The sequence below is a fragment of the Lipomyces oligophaga genome (genome assembly GCF_038497815.1).
Source record: "Lipomyces oligophaga strain CBS 7107 unplaced genomic scaffold V1516scaffold_1, whole genome shotgun sequence".
In the NCBI taxonomy this organism is placed as follows: domain Eukaryota; kingdom Fungi; phylum Ascomycota; class Lipomycetes; order Lipomycetales; family Lipomycetaceae; genus Lipomyces; species [Lipomyces] oligophaga.
Genome location: NW_027117785.1, coordinates 375,681 through 397,428, shown reverse-complemented (window position 1 = coordinate 397,428; position 21,748 = coordinate 375,681). Strand labels below are relative to the sequence as shown.

At 45.8% G+C, this 21,748-nt stretch overlaps 7 protein-coding genes across 7 annotated transcripts; 2 read left to right on the top strand and 5 right to left on the bottom strand.

Moving 5' to 3' along the window:
- Window positions 1-1,992: 1,992 nt before the first annotated feature.
- Window positions 1,993-3,589, bottom strand: V1516DRAFT_619435 (fungal-specific transcription factor domain-containing protein; the record flags this gene model as incomplete). Its single annotated transcript, XM_066919455.1, has 2 exons — window positions 1,993-2,980; window positions 3,036-3,589. Coding segments are annotated over 2 exons (1,542 nt in total), but the record flags the coding sequence as incomplete, so codon positions are not given.
- Window positions 3,590-8,268: 4,679 nt separating this feature from the next.
- V1516DRAFT_697895 (uncharacterized protein) lies at window positions 8,269-10,489 on the bottom strand (the record flags this gene model as incomplete). Its single annotated transcript, XM_066924102.1, has 3 exons — window positions 8,269-9,819; window positions 9,876-9,972; window positions 10,453-10,489. 3 exons carry the CDS (start codon window positions 10,487-10,489, stop codon window positions 8,526-8,528), a joined length of 1,428 nt encoding a protein of 475 aa, XP_066779596.1. The 3' UTR covers window positions 8,269-8,525.
- Window positions 10,490-10,709: 220 nt separating this feature from the next.
- Window positions 10,710-13,547, bottom strand: V1516DRAFT_617852 (uncharacterized protein; the record flags this gene model as incomplete). Its single annotated transcript, XM_066919379.1, has 1 exon — window positions 10,710-13,547. One exon carries the CDS (start codon window positions 13,545-13,547, stop codon window positions 10,710-10,712), a length of 2,838 nt encoding a protein of 945 aa, XP_066779595.1.
- A 774-nt stretch (window positions 13,548-14,321) lies between these two features.
- V1516DRAFT_667560 (dienelactone hydrolase family-domain-containing protein) lies at window positions 14,322-15,752 on the top strand. Its single transcript, XM_066920875.1, has 4 exons — window positions 14,322-14,502; window positions 14,593-14,631; window positions 14,897-14,987; window positions 15,056-15,752. Exons 1-4 carry the CDS (start codon window positions 14,337-14,339, stop codon window positions 15,612-15,614), a joined length of 855 nt encoding a protein of 284 aa, XP_066779594.1. The 5' UTR covers window positions 14,322-14,336; the 3' UTR covers window positions 15,615-15,752.
- On the bottom strand, window positions 15,648-17,944 carry V1516DRAFT_631055 (Sec1-like protein). Its single transcript, XM_066919946.1, has 4 exons — window positions 17,573-17,944; window positions 17,447-17,511; window positions 17,174-17,384; window positions 15,648-17,124 (listed from the first exon to the last, which is right to left on the bottom strand). Exons 1-4 carry the CDS (start codon window positions 17,699-17,701, stop codon window positions 15,802-15,804), a joined length of 1,728 nt encoding a protein of 575 aa, XP_066779593.1. The 5' UTR covers window positions 17,702-17,944; the 3' UTR covers window positions 15,648-15,801.
- Window positions 17,803-20,054, top strand: V1516DRAFT_667555 (MBOAT, membrane-bound O-acyltransferase family-domain-containing protein). Its single transcript, XM_066920874.1, has 2 exons — window positions 17,803-18,210; window positions 18,264-20,054. Exons 1-2 carry the CDS (start codon window positions 18,044-18,046, stop codon window positions 19,819-19,821), a joined length of 1,725 nt encoding a protein of 574 aa, XP_066779592.1. The 5' UTR covers window positions 17,803-18,043; the 3' UTR covers window positions 19,822-20,054.
- V1516DRAFT_667554 (uncharacterized protein) lies at window positions 19,914-21,002 on the bottom strand. Its single transcript, XM_066920873.1, has one exon. The coding sequence runs from the start codon at window positions 20,798-20,800 to the stop codon at window positions 20,165-20,167; it is 636 nt and encodes a 211-aa protein (XP_066779591.1). The 5' UTR covers window positions 20,801-21,002; the 3' UTR covers window positions 19,914-20,164.
- Window positions 21,003-21,748: the final 746 nt, after the last annotated feature.

Below are 21,748 nucleotides of genomic sequence, written 5' to 3'. Positions count from 1 at the left end.
AAGTCAGCGCTAGTAGAGTAAATCCGTTGACGGACAAAAAAAACACGTTGTCGATAAGCGCGTGCAGCAAATCGTTTTTGCATACTGGTTTTCGCGGGAAAAAGTCTAGACACAAGTCACATAAATTTTGGCCGCTGGATGCGCAATCGTATAGTTGCAAAAGAATTTGAAACGAGCTAGTGAATTAGATCAAAAGCGTACAAATCTAGATTCATGCATGCCTGCCCGGACAGCAACAGCTGGTAGTCAGGTACATCCTCATTCGAGGTTGTAGTGCTAGTACTAGTGCTGTTACTTCGACCAGGCGCTAACCATACGGCTCCGGAACTAGGATCCGGATAGAATTTTTTTTGACGGTAGGAATTTGGCGCGGATTTATATATATTTAATTGACCTGGGGTTATTCGGTCGTGGCTAAGTGAGGTTAGTAACGCCGTTTTCATTGGCAGGCTTAGTCCAAGTTGTCTTGACTCTCCGTTCTCTCCTTGCGCGTGTTCGGATGTGTTTGTGTAGAATAAGTCAGCTTCCCCGCCATTATGGTTACTATCATCCAGATTGGCAGTATCAACATAAATATTGTTGCTATCAACAATATTCTTAAATTTACTGAAGCAAGGGAAGCTATTCCCAAACAAGATACGAACCGAATCAGCACCGTTCCTGGTCCCCATATCCATCCATCCAGCCTTCCACATGGGCCGAGCCTATTCCACCATTTCTAGTCTCATTTCTTCCGCAGAAACTTTACTTGCTTTTTCTGTCTCCGTTTTGAGTTTCTCCTGGCAATACTACGACAATCAGCACTTCTGTACGCTCTTTTAACTCGGCTACTAGAGCAATCGCTCGAGCTTTTTCATATTGTCCGACTCAGTCTTCGATAGCCGAACTCGGCTACAAGTTCGGCAAATTTATATATTCTTACAAGACCTGCTCTATCACTCCACGCCCCAATATTAGGTACAAATCCTAGGTGCAAATCCTAGTTGAATACGATTAAGTTCTAGACAGTAAATATGTATGGTTGCGTAATTACGGAATAGCCGTCGATTTGTCACCTCTGGTGGCCCGCTATCTGGCTGTCCTCATCCTCCTTATTTACGTCATAGGGGCCGCCAATTGAAAAAAGAATGACACGGTCTACGCAGATCACCCACACTTATCCGGATCAGCCTGGCGGCGGCTGCAAATTGCAAACTCGGCTGTACCCTCAATCTAATAAGGAATTACTGATTCTGTAGCTTGAAAGTAACAAATAAATCTCCTAATACCTACAACGGATTCAGCACTGGTTCATCGATTTACTCCAAATAAAAATACAAATATTAACTGGCCGAAACCATAACCAAAAGAAATAAATAACATAACATAAAAATTACACGTATGAAACAAAAAAATTCATAAATATCAAATAAACTTCGCTTTTCAGTGCTTGTGGTACTCCTTTAAAATATTGTTCATTACTTCATATCCCCGCGCAACAAATCCCCATCGGACATCCTTTAAAAAACACACAGAGAGTGCTACTAATCCTATAACCAGCTGTCGCCGCTCTGATGGGCTGATATCAGGTTTGAATACGGCAGTGACTGTGGTGGTCGGAACCGACCCGGAAGAAGATCCGACTCCTCCTCCACTTGGAATACCTCCCACTAATGGAATCGAGCCGCTACCGCTCGATGCTGCAGGCATCAGACGAGGCCGTTTCTGCACTGTGGGATGAAGATGGTGATGCATCGCTCGAGGCGGCAGCGAGGAGGTAGAAGATGAGGATGAAGAAGACGGTTTCACATTAGCTAGTGTCGAAAACGGCCGTTTCGCACTCGTGTTTCCCGCCTCGTCTGTCAATGCGAATACTGAAGGTGGAAGTGAGGCACTAGACATCATATGCCGAAAAAAGAGTAAGGCATCCTCGCGAGCAACGTCTCGTTTGATCGTACCATCTTCGGCAAAATATTTCTTGCTATCTCCTATCCATCCCGGAATATTCGATTCGCCGTCATTATAGCATTCATACGACCAGATCGTGAGTGATGCTAAATAAACTCCCCAAGGGATGTGAACAGCCTGGTCGAGAATTGCCTCATTCTCAGTGACAGCTCGCATAAACTGAAGTGAGTACCAGGTTGCCAAACCGCCATCATCTGAATTTGCCCATTGTCGTACCGCTTTCGAGGAATTCTCTCGATCAATCTCCCGAATCTTCCGTCCTAGTACGTTAGGAGAACCTGCATTGATACGTAAGCTCATTGTGTCAACGTGTAATGCCAACAGTCCGAGTTGAAACATCGCCCAGTTAGAGCAAATCATCGGCGAATTTGACGCGTAATTATTCATTTCCGGTATCATCATAACATTCGGAAGTCCAACCGCTCGAACTACCGTACTATTGATCGGCGGCATATTGGATTTGCTCAACTGATAATCGAAATAATCCTTCCAATTTTTGAAAGAGGCTTCGAGCCGCGTTTTGAACTCTCCCATACGTCGCTTGGATACAATTCCCATATCAAGCAGTCCTCGCCATTGCATATCCCAGCAGATGCTAAGAAGTCCATGTAAAAGAATGAAGCAAGAAAAGGGCGAAAAAGTCGCCAAATGGAATTGCATCTGATCATCAGTAGAAAGACGAATCAAATGCTTCAAACTATGCAAGAAAAAAGGCCAGGTAACTTCCTGATTGGTAGTAGAACTCGATCCTTGAGCGTTCTGTAACTTCGCTTGCTCCTGCGCCTGAGGTGGTATCATACTATCCTTAGTGTCGAGTAGACGAGAACGCGTAATGTTCTCTCTAGACAAGTTGCTGATTTTCGCTGCTTCTCGCTGTTCCTTGTACTTCTTTATGAATTCTAGGCCATTCGGGGCAGCCCAGCATGCATCTGTCGAAGGCAATTCCAGTCGCACTTCAAAAGCAGATAGAATAGGACTGTGGCGAAAAAGTGTTGCATGCTGAGTATCGCAAACAAACGCAAAAAAGGCAGTCCTAAAACAGAACAATCATTAGCTCACCAAAAGCAAATTTCAATCGATATACTAACCGCTTTGTTGTCTCAAATATAATCCATTCGTGCCATTGCTTATCAGCCAGTTCCTGATCCGTAACTTCTCGAATATCTGGTTCCTGGGTGCCCTTTAAATAGCCCGAGAAATGCATCATGGCAATATTGGTTCCATGGAAAAACTGCGACATATCATATTGAACCGAACTTCCCAGCATCTTGTCGAAATAGTTCGTCAAAAGCAATGTCTGATGCACCCACAGCGGTACCTGCGGCTGATCACCAATCATCAAGAAGACAATATTTCTAAACTTGCGATGAATAGCAATAGCCAAGCTGCATGCTTTAGGATCATTGGAATAGGCCATGCCGATTGTAACAATAGCGATCAGCAATGGTGCCTCAACATTATTCGAAACAAAGGTGGGATTATGGAAAATTGGATACAATGGGTCAAAATGAATCCAGTACAGCTCCAGGTACTTTTCAATCGAATCCAGCGAAAACTGAGGAGTATCAGACTTGACCTCAGGAACAGGAGCTAAAACCTCAACCATTTTAGCATGAGTTTCAGAACTAATAGAGTTATTCATCTGCCGCGCGCGATACTGATCGGAGGGAAATTGGCTAAATGGAGATGTTGAACGCTTCTCGGAGAAGTCAGGAGGTGATGTTGCTTTTTCTGGCGAATCTGAAAGTACAGTATTTCCTGAGTCATTGTCTCCTGAGCTGGAGGATATGTAAGCGGACTCACTTGACTGATCTGATTTTAGAGATCTTTGTTGCAAAACTTGCTCTGCGAAACTACCCTTCTGACTTTCTTGTTTGATATTTACAAACTGTTGTTCTTCATTCTGCCGCTTCAATGTCTGTTGATGCTGGAAATCTTGCTGCTGTTGCTGGAGTTCAACAGCGTGCTCCTGCAGCTCGAACTGGCGTCGATCTTGTTGCTGCTGTATCAAAAGTTGGGCATGTTGTCTGCGCATTTCGTCGAGATTTGGTGAAGCATATCCGACCGAATACAAATAATTCTCGGTTTGGTCTTGTGCATTCGGAAAGATAGCAGAACTGTTATCTGCTATAGGAATAGTATTTATGGTGTCCGGATGTTCTTGATCAGTGACAAGGTCCTCAGGCGGGCTGTCACCCCAAAACTCTGGGCCAAAAAGCCAAGTATAATGATCGGACAAACTTAAATCAAACGAATCGATGGAAAACGAAGGCCATTCCGAGTCTGCAGTCGCATATAAATTAAATTGCGTGGTCATATCTGCGGACTTGGGATTCGCGTCCGGCTTCCCTACAGATGTCATACTGACTGGCATCGAAAATGAAGGGTCTGGACTTGGCTGATGCTGATTTAGCATAATAGCTTCAGTGTCTGCTTTGTGCTGTAAACTATGATTCGGAGAGACAGGAGTGGACGAGTAGAAAGTCGCTTGAGGTGGATTGGGATTTGCTATCTGGCCAAGCTGATTTGACGGCACGTTATGTATCTAGAGAAGGCGTTAGAATTGATTCCTGTTCGAAAATTCTAACTACTAAAATTATACGTACCTGTAAATGATGAGTCTGTGAGGTAAATGCTGGCAAGGGCGAGGTATGTTGCGATAGTGGGTGAGCAAACGATTGATGGCTATGACCATGGTGATGATGGTTGTCATGGACTATATGTCCCCCAGAGGAGAGGCTTGCAGAAATTGGTGCTGACGGCGGTGCTGGAGAAGCGGATGTAGACTGCGGAGCGGAAGAGACCAATATAGGACGAGATGAGCTTGATGTCGACATGGTGAGAGGGGAGAGTAGTCTTGCGGGTAGCGGATTGCGATCATTGTTCAACGAGACAGGAGGACACAGCGGCGGGGGAGGAGTCAGAGCAGATGTAGGAGGCGCAACTGCGGATGGATTTTCGACAGGTGGTGGAGGAAATGGTCCAGCCAGAGAAGTTTCCTGCAAAGGAGGGAGAAGCTCGGATTTATTTGGAAACTGTGAGGCTGTCGCAGGGTCTACACCGAGATTGTGTGCAATGACGACAGACTCGGCAGTTTGACCAGACGAAATGGTAGTGAGCCCTCCTAGAGCAGGAACGCCGCTGATGGGATTAATTACATCTTGTGAATTTGCAGCAGCAGCGGCGGCTGCCATGCGCTGCATGGCTTCTCGCTTCTGTCGTTTCTCGTGTGCTTTAGTAGACATATGCTTCTCGAGAAGATCCTGACGGGCAAACTGAGACGGACATACCGGGCACTGAAAGGGTCGGACATCCAAGTGGTTAACAGCATGTCGAGCGAGATAGTCTTTGCGGTTAAAAGTCTTGCCGCAGCCTGGATGCGTGCAATGGAACTTGCGATCCGGACCAGGCTTTGCAGCAGCCGGTGGAAGGGGAGGGAGTGGGACGGTAGGCACAAACGCAGAAGCGGGTAGGTTTGCTCGATTTCGCCGTGCAGCGTTAGCCTGACGACGAGAGCCGATGGATTTCGACGAAGACGAATGAGACATGTCGCAGACTCGATTGGAGCCGGTCCGAAGGGAGCAGCGGAATGAGAACAGAACAAGTGTATGGAGGTGAGTAAAAATGAGACCGCAGGAGCGCTATGTGAGATGGGAAGGAAACCGACGGGTGCGAGACAAACTAAGCGAAATTCCAGTTCATGAGCAGAGCAATAATAGTGTGACGGCCGGAGGCAAGAAGCATACAATCCGGAGCAAAGAGTCAAAACAAGCAGATAGGAAAAGACGGAAAGAGAGAATCGTGACGAGATCGAATGGGAGAGGTAGCTGACTTCGAAATACACGACAAGGGCCCTGAACAGGCGCGCGCTGCAGGCTGGACAAAGGAAAACAAAGTAGTGATAGACAAGAAGAAAGTTAGAGCAGCCGGGCTCGATGAGATGAGATGGGAGAATAAAGTGGGGTGATGTATTTATTTGAGCGTAGTAGGTAGTAGGTTAGATTGAGGACAAGCCGGAGAAAAGAGAGGAAGAGAATGGAGATGATGAGCAAAACAAAGATGGTAGCAGACACCTTTAATCGAGAAGAGCAGGAAATCTAGAGTGAATTATTGTTGATGTATATTTTGGGTTCCCCGGCGAGGAGAGCTAGGACGAAGAGGATGAAGACGCGATGGGCCACCACTACCACCATTACCAGCACACAATTACGCGCACGCAAATAGATTAACGGGACTAAACTTGCTTTAGTGCTGTGATTATTGTTCTTAGTTTCTACTACGGGCCAAATACAGAATCTCTACCGCACATTAGGACACAGACAGCGGTAGAGAGAGCCGTAGTGGAAAGTACAGCGGGCGTTGGAAGAAAAGCCGTTCTTGAGAGTAGGAATAGTTAAAAACCCAGGTACATTCATTTCAGCTGGACATGTGGAAAATTGTGCTCGTAGATCTTTCCAGTGGTTTTTGTGATTGCAGCTGGTAGTTTGATACGGAGAACGATCAACAAATTGCTATGTCGAAATCATTGTAGCTGTAAAGTGGCAGACGAGCTAGCAAGAATTCGAAAGTAGATTTGTGTCGAGGGAGCTTTTTACAGATGCATACCGCGCCAGATTACATACTACTCTGCGTGTGTCGCCCGGCTGACGGTCTATACGTTCTCTGATAATTGTAGACAGCTAAGATTAACTAAAGTACATGCTAGTTAGAGTTCGGATAACCTGGATGTGCATGCACGAAGGAGGTACTCTCGTATATTGGACCTCTCCTTCGGTAGCTACCCCCTTCGCTCCGCCGAGCGAGCAAAAAAATGAGCCCTTGCTATCATAGCAAGATGAGGAAGATGATGTGCCTTGAAACTTTGTTTGTGTTTCTGATTCTAATATCCTCCGTTTGCGGACAAATAACGGTCGCTGGTATGATGATGCTTTGCCCTCTCGGTTCAACGTTACCGGATTTATGCTCTCGATTGTAGTTAGACTTGCGGTTGGCGCTGGGCTAGGAACTGCGTTCCTGCCTCTGATATTGGTGTATGCGTCTCTGTCTGCCGGGCCGCTTCTGGTATTATCCGCAGACGACTGCAGCCCGTCCAGCGAAAAATATTCGAAGGACGAAGAACGTGAGAACGTGAGAACGTGAGAACGTCTTTCAGCCAGAACGATGGAAACATCTACATGAACGGGAAAGCATTTCCTACTCAGGGCGGCCCGTAAACCGAATCTGGCGTAGCCAGCACAAGCTACTTATGCTAGTCGATGTTGGACGGTGTTGGACAGCCAGACAACCAACCTCCAGAAGAACCAAATCGACAAAGCACCATTGCCTGTTTGCCTGACATCCAGCCAGAGATCGTCAGACCGTCAGAACCGTCTGAACGCAGGCAAGCAGCACAAAGCAAAACAACAAGTAGTCCCTGAATCACGGCTGCTCAGAGCGGCGCACACTGGGAAAAACGCAGGTAGCCTGCTAAACACTCTTTCTACAATCGATTCTGTTCTGAAATATGACTTAATGCAAACATTGTTAATAACCTCTGCACCTGCACTATCCTTCAACATCCAACATATGTCTGGCGGGCCGAACCTGCAGTTTAGCTTCTGCTTACCATGTTCGCAAGCCCTTTACTTTTTCTAATTTCTCCACCCAGACGTATTCTCCGCGGAATATTCGCTTCTCAAACTATGACGTCGCTTATGGGTTGATGGGTCCAGGATCGGTGGACGCACTGGAGACCGCCGCTGGCTATTCCGACTGATCCACCGTACACATACAGGCTGTCAGGCATGGAAAGGGCCTTCGAGGAGTCGTAGAGAATGCTCTGCAGTATTGGCCCTGCTTGTCGTTGTCGTTGTCGTAGTAGTAGAAATCGGCTACGTTTGCAGTAATGGTAGCCCCGAGTCTTCTCCGGCGCTCTACCGTGCTTCCAACGGGCTTCTGGTCCCAAACAGGCAATCTGGCTGTTTCGACTTGTCGACTGTCGACTGTTGGCAGTTGGCGGTTGGCAGTTGGCTGTTTGCACTATCATAGACTCTCTGGGTGCGGTCAATTCTTCAGCCAGCAGCATCTTGGCCGGACTTCTCTCGTTCTTGCGCAACCGATCTGGCCCAAAGAAACTGTTGAACTTTCCCTACCATCGCAAATCTTCTTTGGGGAACGATTGCTATTATCAGTACCTACAACCGCAGTGGATCGCCGTTGCACTCAATTCAGCGGCCAATTATTCCGTTGCGCTGCAATTCAAACCATTCTCTATGGTCCAAATTGCTTCCGCACGCCTGGTATAAGCTTGCACATCTGCACGCCTGCTTGTACATAGGCCAATCTAGTCGGCTGCACCCACATGCCCCCACATGCTCACTCTCACCTAAAACAGAATGACGAAACTCACTCACGCTCTTAAATCTCATCCCAACATGTCGTCAACAGTAAATTAAATATTCAAAACTAACCAGATTACATGACTCCCACCCCATTCCCGCCATCCACAAATCCCCGAGCCAGAAAAACTCCCAGCCATCAGTCCCACAGCCACGACCATCTATCGAACAGACCGCTGTGCTCACTCGACGGTCGCACAATCACGAGTTGACCGCATGGATAGGACACTCGCCAACTCCCTTCTTCTCAAACCATGCCTTGATGCACTTGCGATGATACACGCATAAACACTCCAGCCGAGCAACAACGTCTCCGGCCTTGAAATCCTCAAAACATATTACACACTCTTTGCCAACTTGCGATCCATCCAGCCGGTAAACAACCATTCTGTTACGCCGATGCTGCTGCTCCGCGGCTCCGGAAAACGTTGCCTTGGTTAAACAGTCGTTGATATGCTGCTCTCGTTCCTGCTCCGACTTCATCTTCTTCAACCGAATCCCGCAAATTGGGCACAGCTGCTCGTCATCCTCCTCCTCTACCTCCAATATGCGACTAGTCGATCCGACCGCTCCTGCTCTTCCTCCCTCTCCTCGTCCAGCACCTCCTCTTGGTGCTCCCGAGTCATCGTTATCGCGCCGCGATACTAATCGAAATCCACTCCGATGTTGCGTAGCACTTCCAGTACCACTCGACCGCCGTCCTGACTCTGGAATTGTACTTTCAACCGTACACGTTTTGGTCGCTCCCAATGATACTCCCAGACCCTCGTCATGCCTTCCGCCGTGACCTGTATTTGTATCGCTTGACGATGGCAACGACGACGATGAAGATCTCCAGCCGCCAACGAACCTAAATGCAGACGTCAGTCTGTTCGTCGCGCTGGGTGCCGTAGTAGCCACTGTCTCGATCGTAGTTGCCGTCGAGCTCGCACTCGCACTGCCACCCGCATTTCCGGTCGAGCTAGACGTGCCCGAAATAGTAACAGGTTCTGCAGAACTATTCGATGTCGCTCTAGAGTCCAAAGACATAGACTGTCGTAAATGCGTCGCTGCAGCACCACCTGTCGTCCGTCGTCGACTGCTAACGTTATTGTTTATCACCATCGGACTCGAAGGGGCCGACGAAGAAGACGAACCTGGGTACCCAGAAACATCTTCACCTATATGTCGAGGAACTTGCATCAAAGCCCCCTTTGAAAACAGGCCGCCATTTGGCGAAGAGCTTCTTTGTGATCGGCCATATGCGAGCAAAGTCTCAAATTGACCTCGATCGGGAGTATGAGGAAATGAAGAGTACGTTTCCGACAACTGAGTCGAAGAAGAATAAGCTAAAGAAGCCGCCCTAGTATCTGGTTCTCTGATGCAGTCATCGCACACTCGAAGAAGTGTGCCTGGATGTTCTGGCTCTCGCTGGTAAGGTGATAAAACATAAGTCCCTGGCGGAAACGGTATGAAGTTATTCGAACAGGATCCACAGACAACACGGCCACAAATTCTTAAAAATGAAAATCAGCCATCCATTCATTGCTCAAATTCCATATCCCTGCTTACCTGCAATGATGTCGTCGAAAGAACAGTCCAAATGCTCGATGGCAGTATGGGCAATGTGATACTTCATTATCGTGTTGCCACGGGGGAATGACTACTTCTGGACCATCAACATCGTCTGGACGTTCTTGGTCCTCGCCGTCAGTACCGCGCAGCTCTAGTTGATGCGATTGATATGGTTGGTCAAAATCATGTCCTTGATCGTGCAGCTGCTGATCCCGCGTCTGGTCAGATTGGGGAGCCAGCCTACTGATCGCCTCCACAGAGGACGAGCTCTGCGGATCTAAAATTGTAGTAGACAACGACGTGACGGGCGGTCTTGATTTCGATATCAGCGGTCTATAACTTCGTCGTAAAAAATAATGAGATAGTCGATGACTACTAAATCAAACAAGTTTATTCTGGATTATCAGCACGACTACTGTGTTGTTATCAGCGTCCCAGTTGCACATGCGAACGTCCCAGAATATTCTTAAGTGCTCAGCAAAAACACAATGAAATTGTCGATCGCCAGTATCCTCTGAGCAATTAACAGTAAGGCGAGTCCCTGGAAATCCCCCACAATACAAAAACAGATGACCCTTCCAAGATACGATTAGATCCTGGTTGGTGATCATCCGCTGTTAGAACTTGCTTCGTTAGGACGGAAATCGCGGGCGGGTCAAGGCTGGTGCGCTGCGGGGCGCCACCTCGTGGCGGTGTGCTGCCTAGAAGAGATAAATGGATGGCTACGCAATTTACCCTCATTATTTGTCTTTACAAATAAGAAAACAATCCATGGATGGAATAATATAATGCAAATTGAGATAATATATACAAATAAAATATTACAAATGTTCAGAACTGATATGTATCTTGTCCCACTGGAGGCGGTAATAAAACGAACACGCCTTGGCATTGATCGGCTTCATAGAATTCACGGCAGACTATGAAGTCACCAGGCTTTAAGTCACCGCGTCCGTTCAACTGGACGTCAACGACAAGATTATATTCAAAACACAGGCCAGTCATTATTCCTTCCTCGTAGTTGTTCTCAACCAAAAGGACTGTTAATCGCAGCATGCCATGGTCGCTTAGATATTGCAGATACTGGGAAAGAATCCATTTTGACGACTGCCGCTCCAGTCGCGTGTGTTTCATTGCGATCGGCTCCAGTTCGTTCACCAAGGACTCAAGCTCCTGTTTTGTAAATGTTGGGTTCTGCTCGCCTCGGATCACAGATTCGATTTGCCAATGCGCAACCATATCGAAATATCTCCGCAACGGCGACGTGGCACGAACATAACCTTCTTTGATTCCAAGATCCATGGCCGGTCCTACTTCAGTACTTGTCGATACAGCAGTAGGATAGAATGCTCCGGGAAACTCCAAGTATGAAAACCCACTTTGCCGGTATTTGATTTCTAAGCCGTAGTTTTTCTCATTCTCATTACCTCCTAGCCGGTATGGCTGCGAAAGTCCATGTTCTGCTGAGAACCGAGCTGCAATTGAATTTGCAAGCACCATAAATTCCGAAATCACATACGGTGCAACCGTGGGGAGTTTAAACAATTCCCAGTTAGCGGCCGTCTGTCGTAATTCCTGCTGATCCAATATCTTTTGCGAGATCGTATCGACATCTAAAGGTGCTTTCAAAGCGAACCCAGGAATAGACGCCGTTTGACCTCCGTTCTGTGCGCGCCTTCTTCTTAATATCTCCGAATATTTAAAGCACAAATTCAAAATATCTTTGTCGTGGGTAGTCAAGACCTTCTCGGTATTTGTATGCTTGATAAGCTTCGCCTCCAAAGGCGCCGAATAGGCTGCAGGATATCCGCTATCCTCAAACGAATAATCCCAGCCCATGGCTAGGTCGAGGTCCCTATACGTAACACTCTTCACGTTCCTCACAATGGACGACCGCACATAATGTTGCAAGATCTCCCCATTTTCGTTTATTCTGGCTGAAAAAGTCAAAGCAGTGATCGGCTTACCACTTCCATCTGATACCAGTCCAACAGCGGTTGAAAATTGTTTAGGAAGTAATGGTCGACTAGCCTCGTGCAAATAAATCGTTTTCACTCTTTTTCGAGCCTCGATACAAAATGCATGATCAGGCGATACATATGCGGTTGGATTAGCAATATGAACGTGGATCCAAGTAGTTCCATCCGAATGCTGCTCGAGAGAAAATCCGTCGTCAATTTCTTCTGCATCAGCTGAATCAACACAATACACGGGTAAGTCCCCAAAATCAAATCTATATTTTTCCATATTGTCCTTAAAATTGTGAGCAAAGTTAGTACTTGGCTTTTCAGAGTCTAACCGCCGAGACCATTCCGTCTTATTCTCTAGCGCACCCGCTAGCAGCCTGTTTTCCATCTGCAAATTCTGCCATCTACCACAGATGCCGATTTCATACAAAAATTGATGTGCAATATCGGTTGTAAATATATCGCAGTCCCACATATCAATCGATCGTAAAAGTTTCATGACCAGGGATGTCACTGTCGAGTCTGATCGACCTTCCATTTTGAGGATGATAAATTGTTTGGTCAATTCAATAAATGCAAGATCTGCCTTCGTAAACTGAACATTCGGTCGCTTATAATTCTCGACATCTGCGCTTCTCCGATAACTCGTTATGAGTTTACGGCACTTTGTTACAAATGATTGTAATTCTTCGTTGTCGGGATCTCGCAAACTTGCAATAGCCTTGTTCATCATACCCAACGACCGACGACTTCTTGCTACATACTCTAGATAGTGTCTATGTCCCGGTCCCCGTTGGAGCCATCGGATGTTGTCAGCTTCCAAGATCAAATGGACTGCGCAGTATAAGGCGCTAGGCAGATATTCTTTATCAGGGGGTGAATCCAAGCCGGAGGTACTGCCCGTAAAGATCTCGTGAACTTTAGCCGCTATCTCGTACAGGGTATATACTTTATCTTCATCAATATGAGAAAGTGTGTCATAGATTGTTTGTCCGAAGGGCAAAAAGTTCGTTTGGATTCTCTGTGTTTGAATTGTAAATTGTCGCAAGAGCTTACAAACGCCCGCAGTCAAAGTCGGTGGTGCGACAAGAGCGTGAACAGATCCGGCATCAACAGGCGGATTGGAAGGATCGGAATCTATCAAAACATTTGAGAGGCCTGTTGCAAGCGGAACCTCAGCTCTAGACATGACAGTTTTGACAACAACATTCTTAGCTACCTCTTTCGGAATGAATTTCTTGATACAGATCCGAGCAGAACTCTGTCGCCAAGTTCCCAGATTGCGGTCAGCTAGCAGAATAACCGGGTTTTCCATTTTTAAGTTAAATGCAAATGCGACCACAATACCCATCTGGCCAGACGATGTCAGGACTAAGTCTCCGATATCAATGGACTCGTGCAAAGTTTCTTTCGACAAAACAGCACTAGATCGGACGGCCGTAAACGGATTGTCATATAGAGGCGATAACTCAGCTATTGAGTCCAATTTCTGTCTCCGACTCATAACGCGATCTGCAATGTCGTAGAAAATCTCAGCCGTAATGTTGCGCGTCTGTTCGTCGGTGTCGACTCTATTTGGCGACCTATTATCTATGCCTGGTCTCGACGACTGTTGAAAGAGTCTACATCCACGCCTTGAAATCCGCGCCGATGGTCGAATGGTCCTTAGCAGACCTCGCGGTCCTGTAACAATTCGCAACATCGCAAGCAACCCGCCTACTTCACTGCACTAACTAGTCCTCAATCTTTGTTCCTGTTCTCTGACTCTACCCGTCTTGATCTCACTCTGGCTTGGGACAAAATAAATTTCGTTCTCCCAAATTAGCCGCACTCCTTACTGGCTGCAGTTCAAACACCTTATGTTTGCACTGTGGGGTGTATATGCTATTTCCTATCTTGGACACCTACAACTTATTTCGAGACGCAAACGTAAAACAATCTAGTGCTCCCTATTATTTAAAAGACGTTACTAAGTTGCTAAAATTATCTGGTTATTGAAAGTCGAAGATAGCCAGTCATACATAGTCAGCTATATCGCGCGCAAGAGTTGAATAGATCTGCTTGTCTGCTGCAGATCTACTCCTACATGATATAGGATAGTCTGGCTAGTCCAAGAGATTAGCAGATATTAACTTTGTTCCCGTTCAGCGCAATGGTCCGCAAGACCCAAAAAAACGAAATTAGTGTGTAAAATGGTACAATTAAATAGGTATTATAAGACCGCAGAACTCAGTTTCTCTAAGTCGATATTGCGTCAGTCTCCCGGCTCTTGATTGGGTCATTGAGCAGCAGTTGGTCCTCGATCATTCTTGCAGTGCTGTCAGCCCTTAATCGCCTCTTATCACTACCAGCCCTTAAACACTCTACTTTCCACCGATCTCCACTGACTCCTCAGACAGAGGGCAAGGGGATATCTAATCTGGATTGAAGTAAACCTTGTCTATTTGCCGTAGCTTCGCACACCCACTCTCGGGCTCGAACTTATATAACGATGCTCGCTCTTTCGTCGGATACTCTTGTCCGGCTATTTTTTTGTTTGCTTTCCACACATCGCAACAATCAGCTTTTAATTCAATCTTCTGTTACTGTAAAACTAAGCTTCATAAAAATGGCTTCTAACCCCCCTGGAATCTGCTGCTTGACCGGTGTTAAGCATGGTACGTGTCTTGTTTCCTCGGCGGTCTGTTATCGTTTATCCGATGGCCGCTGTTTATCGCTTCGCTCGCATTAGCTAACCATTCGCGCAGAGGGTGCTGTCTCTGGCAAGATCATCGACTTCCACGGAGGTATGTATTTTGCAGTACTATCATCTTTGAAGTTGCTCGATTGGTTTACCTGGGTTAATTGAGTTTGTCTGGTCAATTGGCTGCTGTTGACGTACCTTGTTCGTCACCTTTCAGATTTGGGTTTCGGTCGCGGTTCTTCGTCGCTACTGTCGAGCCTACGGACATCCATATTCATTCAATTAACTCAATTGACTCCGAGGGACTTCATATTGATATTGATGACTTCCATTCTCTGTATTGTTTTCAGATTATTAATATTGCGCAGTTGAGACCTACATCACCGGTGATGTTTCTAGCAAGAAAGTGATTCTCTTCATCACTGATATCTTTGGCCACGTCTTCTCCAATGCTCAGCTGTAAGTCATATATATCTGTCCTTATTCTTTCCAGAATAGTTAGGTCATTTCTCTTACACCTATTCCAGTATTGCCGATGACTTTGCCGAGCAGGGCTATCTCGTCCTTGTTCCCGATATTCTTAAGGGCGATCCCGTTCCCTGGGACTACTTTGATAAGCTCCAGGACTTTGACCTCGGAACCTGGCTCACCAAGCACCCCAAGGAGGTTACCGAGCCTATTGTCGAGGCTGTTCTTGCCGGCATTAAGGCCGACTATAGCCCTACTTCCATCGCTGCCATTGGCTACTGCTATGGTGCCAAATACGTCGTCCGTCTTCTCGGAGCCGGTAAGATTGACGCTGGTGGTATTGCTCACCCGTCGTTTGTCGATTATGAGGAAATCGAGGCCGTCACGAAGCCCCTGAACATCCAGGCTGCTGAGACTGACCCTATCTTCCCAGTCGAAAACCGTATCAAGACTGAGGCTATCCTTACGAAGAACAAGGCCATCTACGAAATCTCGGTCTACTCGGGCGTCGTCCACGGCTTCGCTGTCCGTGGTGATCCCAAAGTTCCCCAGACTCTCTACGCTAAGGAGCGTGCTTTCTTCTCCTTCGCTGCTTTCTTCAAGTTCCACCTCAAATAAGCGTGTCTAAGTTTGCAATTGACCCTTACATCTCTTGCGATATTCTGCTATTATCAGACATGATTCATTGAATATGATTTGAGTCTTGATTAGCTAAATAACCCCTTAAAATAAATTAATGTGTTCAGCTGTCACCAACAGATAATTCCTTCCTAAACCAAATAATGTACAAAACAAAGAAGACTGATCAGATCTGCCACTTGGTACTGGCAAACTCCATCTCGTCCAAAAACATCTTGCTGTTAATCACACTAGTACCGCCAATGACAATTCGATAGCCTGGGTTATTTGCATTAATCTGAGCAACTAGCTTCGCTTCCTCATAGGTGACTCCGCCGATCATGAACACAATTACATCCGAGGGCCGGTCCCGAGACGAACCTCCGCCTTCGATGAAGGGATACATGTTATCACGAAGTTTTCCTTTGACCAGAGCACCTAACGTGCGCTCGAGTAATGTGACATGCTGCGTGTAGATATTTTGTACGTCTTGTAATCCTTTGAATCCGCTTTGCGCGCGAGAGAACAAAGAGTCTACGCGAAACAACTCTTCTTGGCGCTCCTTGTCTCCGGCGTACTTTAGCAGAGTTTTCAGTGCCTTGATGCGTACCGTGCTCACATGTGCTCTTTCAAGCTGCTCCAATAATGATGGAAGCTGAGAAAGCCCTTGGTCAGATCGCTCGTATCGCAACGCATACAAAGCAACCAGTCGTATTTTAACATCGTCTGCCAAATTCTGAGAAAGATATGTTCGCAGTTGTTTAAGATCATGCGAATGATTATCATTACATGCCAGGTTCTGCTCCAGTTCGGAGATCTGGAGAAGGCTGTCTGAATCCACTCTGCGGGATAGCTCGGAAACTAAGGTTACATGCTTTGTCACGTTGCCAGAGAGCTTCCGGAATTCGGGATATTCCTCGACAAATCGTTTCATATCCGCTATGCTTTCAATACTCATATTTGATTTCGTCCGCGTCTGATATTTGTCTACGTAGTCCCGGATCGAGCTGCCCAGGTCTCCGAAATTCATGAACATGCTATTTTCATAAAATGGATCCTGCTCAGCTGATAGCACAATCTCCTTCATATCGGCTCGAACGTCAGGAACTTTCGATAAATCGACACGACCATTCTTAATACCAAGATATTCATGTACCATGGCTTGGTACGTCCAGGGCGATAACAAAGGAGTAACAGGATCATTTTTTCGGTCAAGAATCAACAGAATAGGTGGCGTATCCATAATGCGGAAATCAAATAGTTTCGTATCTTGTTGGATACCATATAATGCCTCAATAGCGAATGATTTTGCCAGTGGACTGTTTGCTTCATACCGAATCAACGGCTTTTTCTTTAAAGTGAGAAGTGCGCCGATCACAGCTTCCACAGATCTCATGAACGGCTTAGGATTCCATGATTCGGGTGCATCACCATATATGCAATGTGAGGGTGACACCATGTTCAGCGCAAATAAATGCTTGTTTATCACTAAGTAATCTGCAAAAATCTCCTAGATCATATATTAGTATAGCGAAGTAGCTCAGATTAGACAAGCATACCATGACAACTTTGACAACTTCGTAATCATCTGCCTCAGCCATCCGTTCCAGCCAATGCTTTTTGATCACGTTGGAGAAATACAGCTCGTATTCGCCATACTTGGGCTCCCGAAGCTCTTCCAAAATCATCTGAACTGATTCATTTGTCGGTCGAACGAAAATAATGCATTTTAAATGACGCATGCGTTCACGGTTGGCGTTATCGAGACGACTATAAGAGGTCTAGTTAGAACAAACGAGCAATTAAAAACATCCGGTTCTGCAGAGACATACTCAATCAAATACACTTCGTTTTTCAGTAGCAGCGACTGTGTCGAGATCATCGATAAAATAGAAGTCTTAAAACAACTGTCAGTGAAAAAGGTTTCCCGATTCTAAAATATGCGTCCGCATCCTTACTGTTTCCGCATCGAGAAGTAAGATCTTCATCTTGCCGCCTGTAGAATCGTAGACATTATTGGAGTCCCCAGTCGGCTTACTGTCGAGCAGTCGATCAACATAGGTCTGCGATGCTTGGAAAAGATCCATTTTCTTTTTACCTGTTCTAGCTTTTGGCAGTTATCGTTGGTCGAATCTTACACAAATTCGTTTTAACTTGCGAAGTAAAATGGTCTAGAAGCATGCATACACCCAAGCTGTACTCTCCCAGTTAGGTTTACAGGGGCCTCGGTACAAAGATTGACAGTTGTAAACCGACAGTTACGTCAAAATTGTTTTGCTCATCCAAGCAGAATAGGTCTAGTAACAATCAAGTAGGACAGAGAATCTTGTTGATAGAGAAAATAGTTTGGTTTAACTGGTGGAGCATTGACAACGCATTAGGTACCTAATTGAGGGTCAATTTACTCCACCGAAGCCAGTTCAGCAACCATGATTGGCTTCATCGACCAGAAAATGGCCGAAGTGGGCAAGCTAATCGGCATGCCGACAGACCCTTTAAAATTATTTCTGACCTTCATTCTCTCGTATCCATTTTGTGCGGTCCTTAAGCGCCTACCGGATCATACGCTTGTCTATAAACAAGTGTTTTGCTTAGTGTGAGTCCGATATTCCGAATTTTAAAATATTACACCACTGACTTCTGTGGCAGCATCTCGTTGTTCTACTTGCTCGGTATTTTTGATCTATGGCGTGGATTAATAGATTTGCTGGTTGCTGCTGCTGTCACATACGGACTAGCAAAGTACTTTAAAAGTGCGGTAATGCCATGGCTAACGTTTTTTTTTCTCATGAGCCATCTCATGTACAACCATGTTGATCGTTTTTTCCATCCACATGAGGGAGTCGTCGACATCACTGGTGCGCAGATGGTTCTCGTGATGAAACTGACTGCTTTTGCTTGGAACATTCATGATGGCCACAAAAAGGATTCTGACTTGAGTCCGATCCAGATTGACAGAGCCCTGAAGACGTTGCCCCCAGTTTTGGATTATCTGACTTATGTGTTTTTCTTTCCTTCATTACTGGTTGGACCCTCCTTCGATTTTGCAGAATTTCAGCGCTGGTTAGATTTCACGATGTTCCAAGCCGAGGCGACTGTCCCTCCCTCCAGTGGTAAACCTCGAAGGGTACATAAGCGAAAAATTCCCAGAAGTGGAAGAGTTGCTGCTCGTAAGGCTATAGAGGGTGTTATTTGGATCGCACTCATGGTGGTTTTGAACTCGAAAGGTATTACCGATCAATATCTTCTGACAGATAGTTACCGACAGAGATCATTTTTATACAAGGCTTTGTTCCTCTGGCCTCTCGGTTTTAGTCTCCGACTAAAATACTACGGAGCTTGGTGTCTCTCGGAGGGTGCTTGTATTTTGTCTGGTTTGAGCTACAACGGCGTAGATCCCGTCACTCACAAGCGCAAATGGGATCGAGTCCGTAATATCAACATCTGGGCATTTGAGAGCGCACAGAATTTTCATGTTCTGCTGGAGTCATGGAATATGAACACAAATAAGTGGCTAAAATATTACGTATATCTACGAGTGACGCCAAAGGGAAAAAAGCCGGGCTTTAGAAGCACCATGGCAACGTTTGCGACATCAGCGTTTTGGCATGGAGTGTCGCCAGGGTATTATCTGACATTTATCACCGGAGCATTTTTACAGTCTACAGGTCGTGGCTGCCGTCGATATATCCGACCATTTTTCATGTCGCCAGATCTCAGTCAACCAGGCCCCTACAAAAAGTACTACGATGCATTGACATATGTCGTGTCTCAGCTGGTGCTTGCGTATGTAGCGATGCCGTTTGTTCTATTGAAGTTGTCGGATTCAATATCATTATGGAAGAGTATTTATTTTTACGCACACGTTGGAACGTTTGTACTTCTAGTCACGTTATCGTCGAAGAGGGTCAAGAAGATTTTGAAGAGCAAGTTGGACGCGCGCGCGCAAAGCGTTTCCAAGCTCGACAAACTACGATATGAAATCGAGCAAGAACGTACGAAGCAAGGCCTAGAGAAAATCATCGCGGCCGAAGAAGGTGCAGATATGCCCAGTTTGGGCGTACCTGATGAAGAGATTGAAGATTTAATCGAGGATATGGGTGCAGATGGTAGAGAGCTGCTCGAGGGGGTCAACACCTTAAAGCGACGGGCTACGCTAGTTCTTGAAGAGAGACGAAAGGCTGGCCTTAGAACAAAGAAGACCTGAAAAAAAAGATTCTGTGAAATGTAGATAAATATTTTTAAAATTGGAGTGGATTTTATATGAAGTATACATTGTACTGTCAGTTGGAGCCCTAGCCAGAAAATCTCCCTTGCACTACATCAACTAAAAGGATATTGAATGTATTTCAAATTCAAATGGTGGTCTATATCGAAATATTAGAGATTATATTCGGACTTTAAAAAACCAATGACCTAGCATAGTAAACAAACAAAAACAAATATATTCAAAAGACTACCAAGGACGCCAGAAGATGAAGAAATGTATCAGATTTAAATTAATTGTGGTCTAATCGAGACAAACCAGAAGACAGGATCATAGCCAGAAACTAGTCAGATACTACTGAGTAAGGTGGTGGGACGTTATCTACAGCAGACTGATCCATAGTCTCAGCATAGCTGGATGTTGTTGAGGTCGGTGCATACTGCTGAGAAGGATTAGCTGGCTGAGAGGAGTATGTTGGCAAATCATCAATATGGTCGATTCCTTCCTGCATGCGTTCGCGAATTCGCACAAAAGCGTCATGAAATTCAAATGCAGCTCCGTCTTTGAAAGTGAATGTCAGATCCAGAGGACTGTGGACGGGGAAACCGCCATCACGAACAGGAAGGACGATGCAGCACCATTGGTTCGGACCAAAAAATGGCTGAACAACGTGAGAGTCGCGAACATTCGGTAGAGGAGCAGAAAAGGACTGGAAATCAGACGACGGTGATGAAGGCAGATATATAATGCGATGCGTCGTAAGTACGAAAAACCCGGATGAGCTGCTGACTTGAAACTTTTTCGTTGTCGATGACATATTACCAGGATATACGCTTGATGAAGATGGAAGATCGGCCACAGGCTTAATTTTGATGGACGTTCTAGCGGGGGCTCGGAAAACTGGCTTCTCATTCGGAAGTGGTACGTACGGACGAGACTCAGACGGAGTCTCGCTGAGCATTACCCAGTTCAACGACATCTTGCGGATCAAAAACAGAAAATGAGTCTGGATCCGAGTAGACTTGAATTAGACCTGTACTAATTATACTTCCAAATTGGAGAATTCTCGTTAGAAAAACAATATAAATAAAATAAGACTGCAAACGATTCTGGTGGTGATGATGATCAGCTTTCGATGGAAGGTTGTGGTAAGCTGATATTACGATCCTCATCCCATTGACCCACGGACACTTAAAATCTGACCCAGTTCCAACTACAATATACCTCGGGCCAAGAAATAGACCTTTGCGGCTTACGGGGCTCGGGTAAGAAATTTTGACGACTGTCGACGGGGACCTGATATAGTGAAATTCAATCGAAAAGAATGCAGTCTCATAGGAGGTTAAATTTGCTTTTAAAGAGCCAATTGAAAATCATCAAATCTAAATCAAGATATCAAAGAGATTTTAAGAAAGTTAATCTAATTTGAAAATTGATCCCAACCGCAAATTGGGCCATCTGACCTCCACATACCCCTCATAATAAATAATTGATTGCTGAATGAAGTAAGCAAACTACACTTTCTCACGCTTCCCCGCCACTTTCTTCCTTGCTCTTTTTCGTCTCTTTGTTTGCGTTTTCCATTATATCTGAGGTTACTTTTCGTCTGTTTCTCGCTCCTTTGCTCGCTCCTTTTAAAGTGCGTCTATTCTAGTTGCTGCTATCGTCGTATCGCAGCCCTTTTTGATCGCCCTATTTGCCTTCTTTGGTCGCTGCTGGCTTTACACAGCGTCTTTTCAAACGTTCCTTCTCGCCCTGGGCAGGGCTCCCTCCCTCCCTCCCTCCCTCCCTCCCTCTCTCCACCTTTCTCAGCTCCCACATCAACGAACCCCACCGGAGCTCAATAGCGTCTATCTATCTACTCACTGGTCCTTCTATCGACTCTGGCATATCCTTTTCTGAAGCTGTTTGCCTGAGTTCTCTTTAG

Excerpts from the sequence above, each read along its gene's own strand:
- V1516DRAFT_667555 (XM_066920874.1), top strand. The coding sequence starts at position 18,044 with ATGATTGGCTTCATCGACCAGAAAATGGCCGAAGTGGGCAAGCTAATC. Across the intron at positions 18,211-18,263 it reads AAACAAGTGTTTTGCTTAGT|CATCTCGTTGTTCTACTTGC; the intron begins GTGAGTCCGATA and ends CTTCTGTGGCAG.
- V1516DRAFT_667560 (XM_066920875.1), top strand. The coding sequence starts at position 14,337 with ATGCTCGCTCTTTCGTCGGATACTCTTGTCCGGCTATTTTTTTGTTTG. Across the intron at positions 14,632-14,896 it reads GATCATCGACTTCCACGGAG|TTGAGACCTACATCACCGGT; the intron begins GTATGTATTTTG and ends AATATTGCGCAG. Across the intron at positions 14,988-15,055 it reads GTCTTCTCCAATGCTCAGCT|TATTGCCGATGACTTTGCCG; the intron begins GTAAGTCATATA and ends CACCTATTCCAG.
- V1516DRAFT_631055 (XM_066919946.1), bottom strand. The coding sequence starts at position 17,701 with ATGGATCTTTTCCAAGCATCGCAGACCTATGTTGATCGACTGCTCGAC. Across the intron at positions 17,385-17,446 it reads AACGAAGTGTATTTGATTGA|TCGTCTCGATAACGCCAACC; the intron begins GTATGTCTCTGC and ends GACCTCTTATAG. Across the intron at positions 17,125-17,173 it reads AAGTTGTCAAAGTTGTCATG|GAGATTTTTGCAGATTACTT; the intron begins GTATGCTTGTCT and ends TATATGATCTAG.
- V1516DRAFT_667554 (XM_066920873.1), bottom strand. The coding sequence starts at position 20,800 with ATGTCGTTGAACTGGGTAATGCTCAGCGAGACTCCGTCTGAGTCTCGT.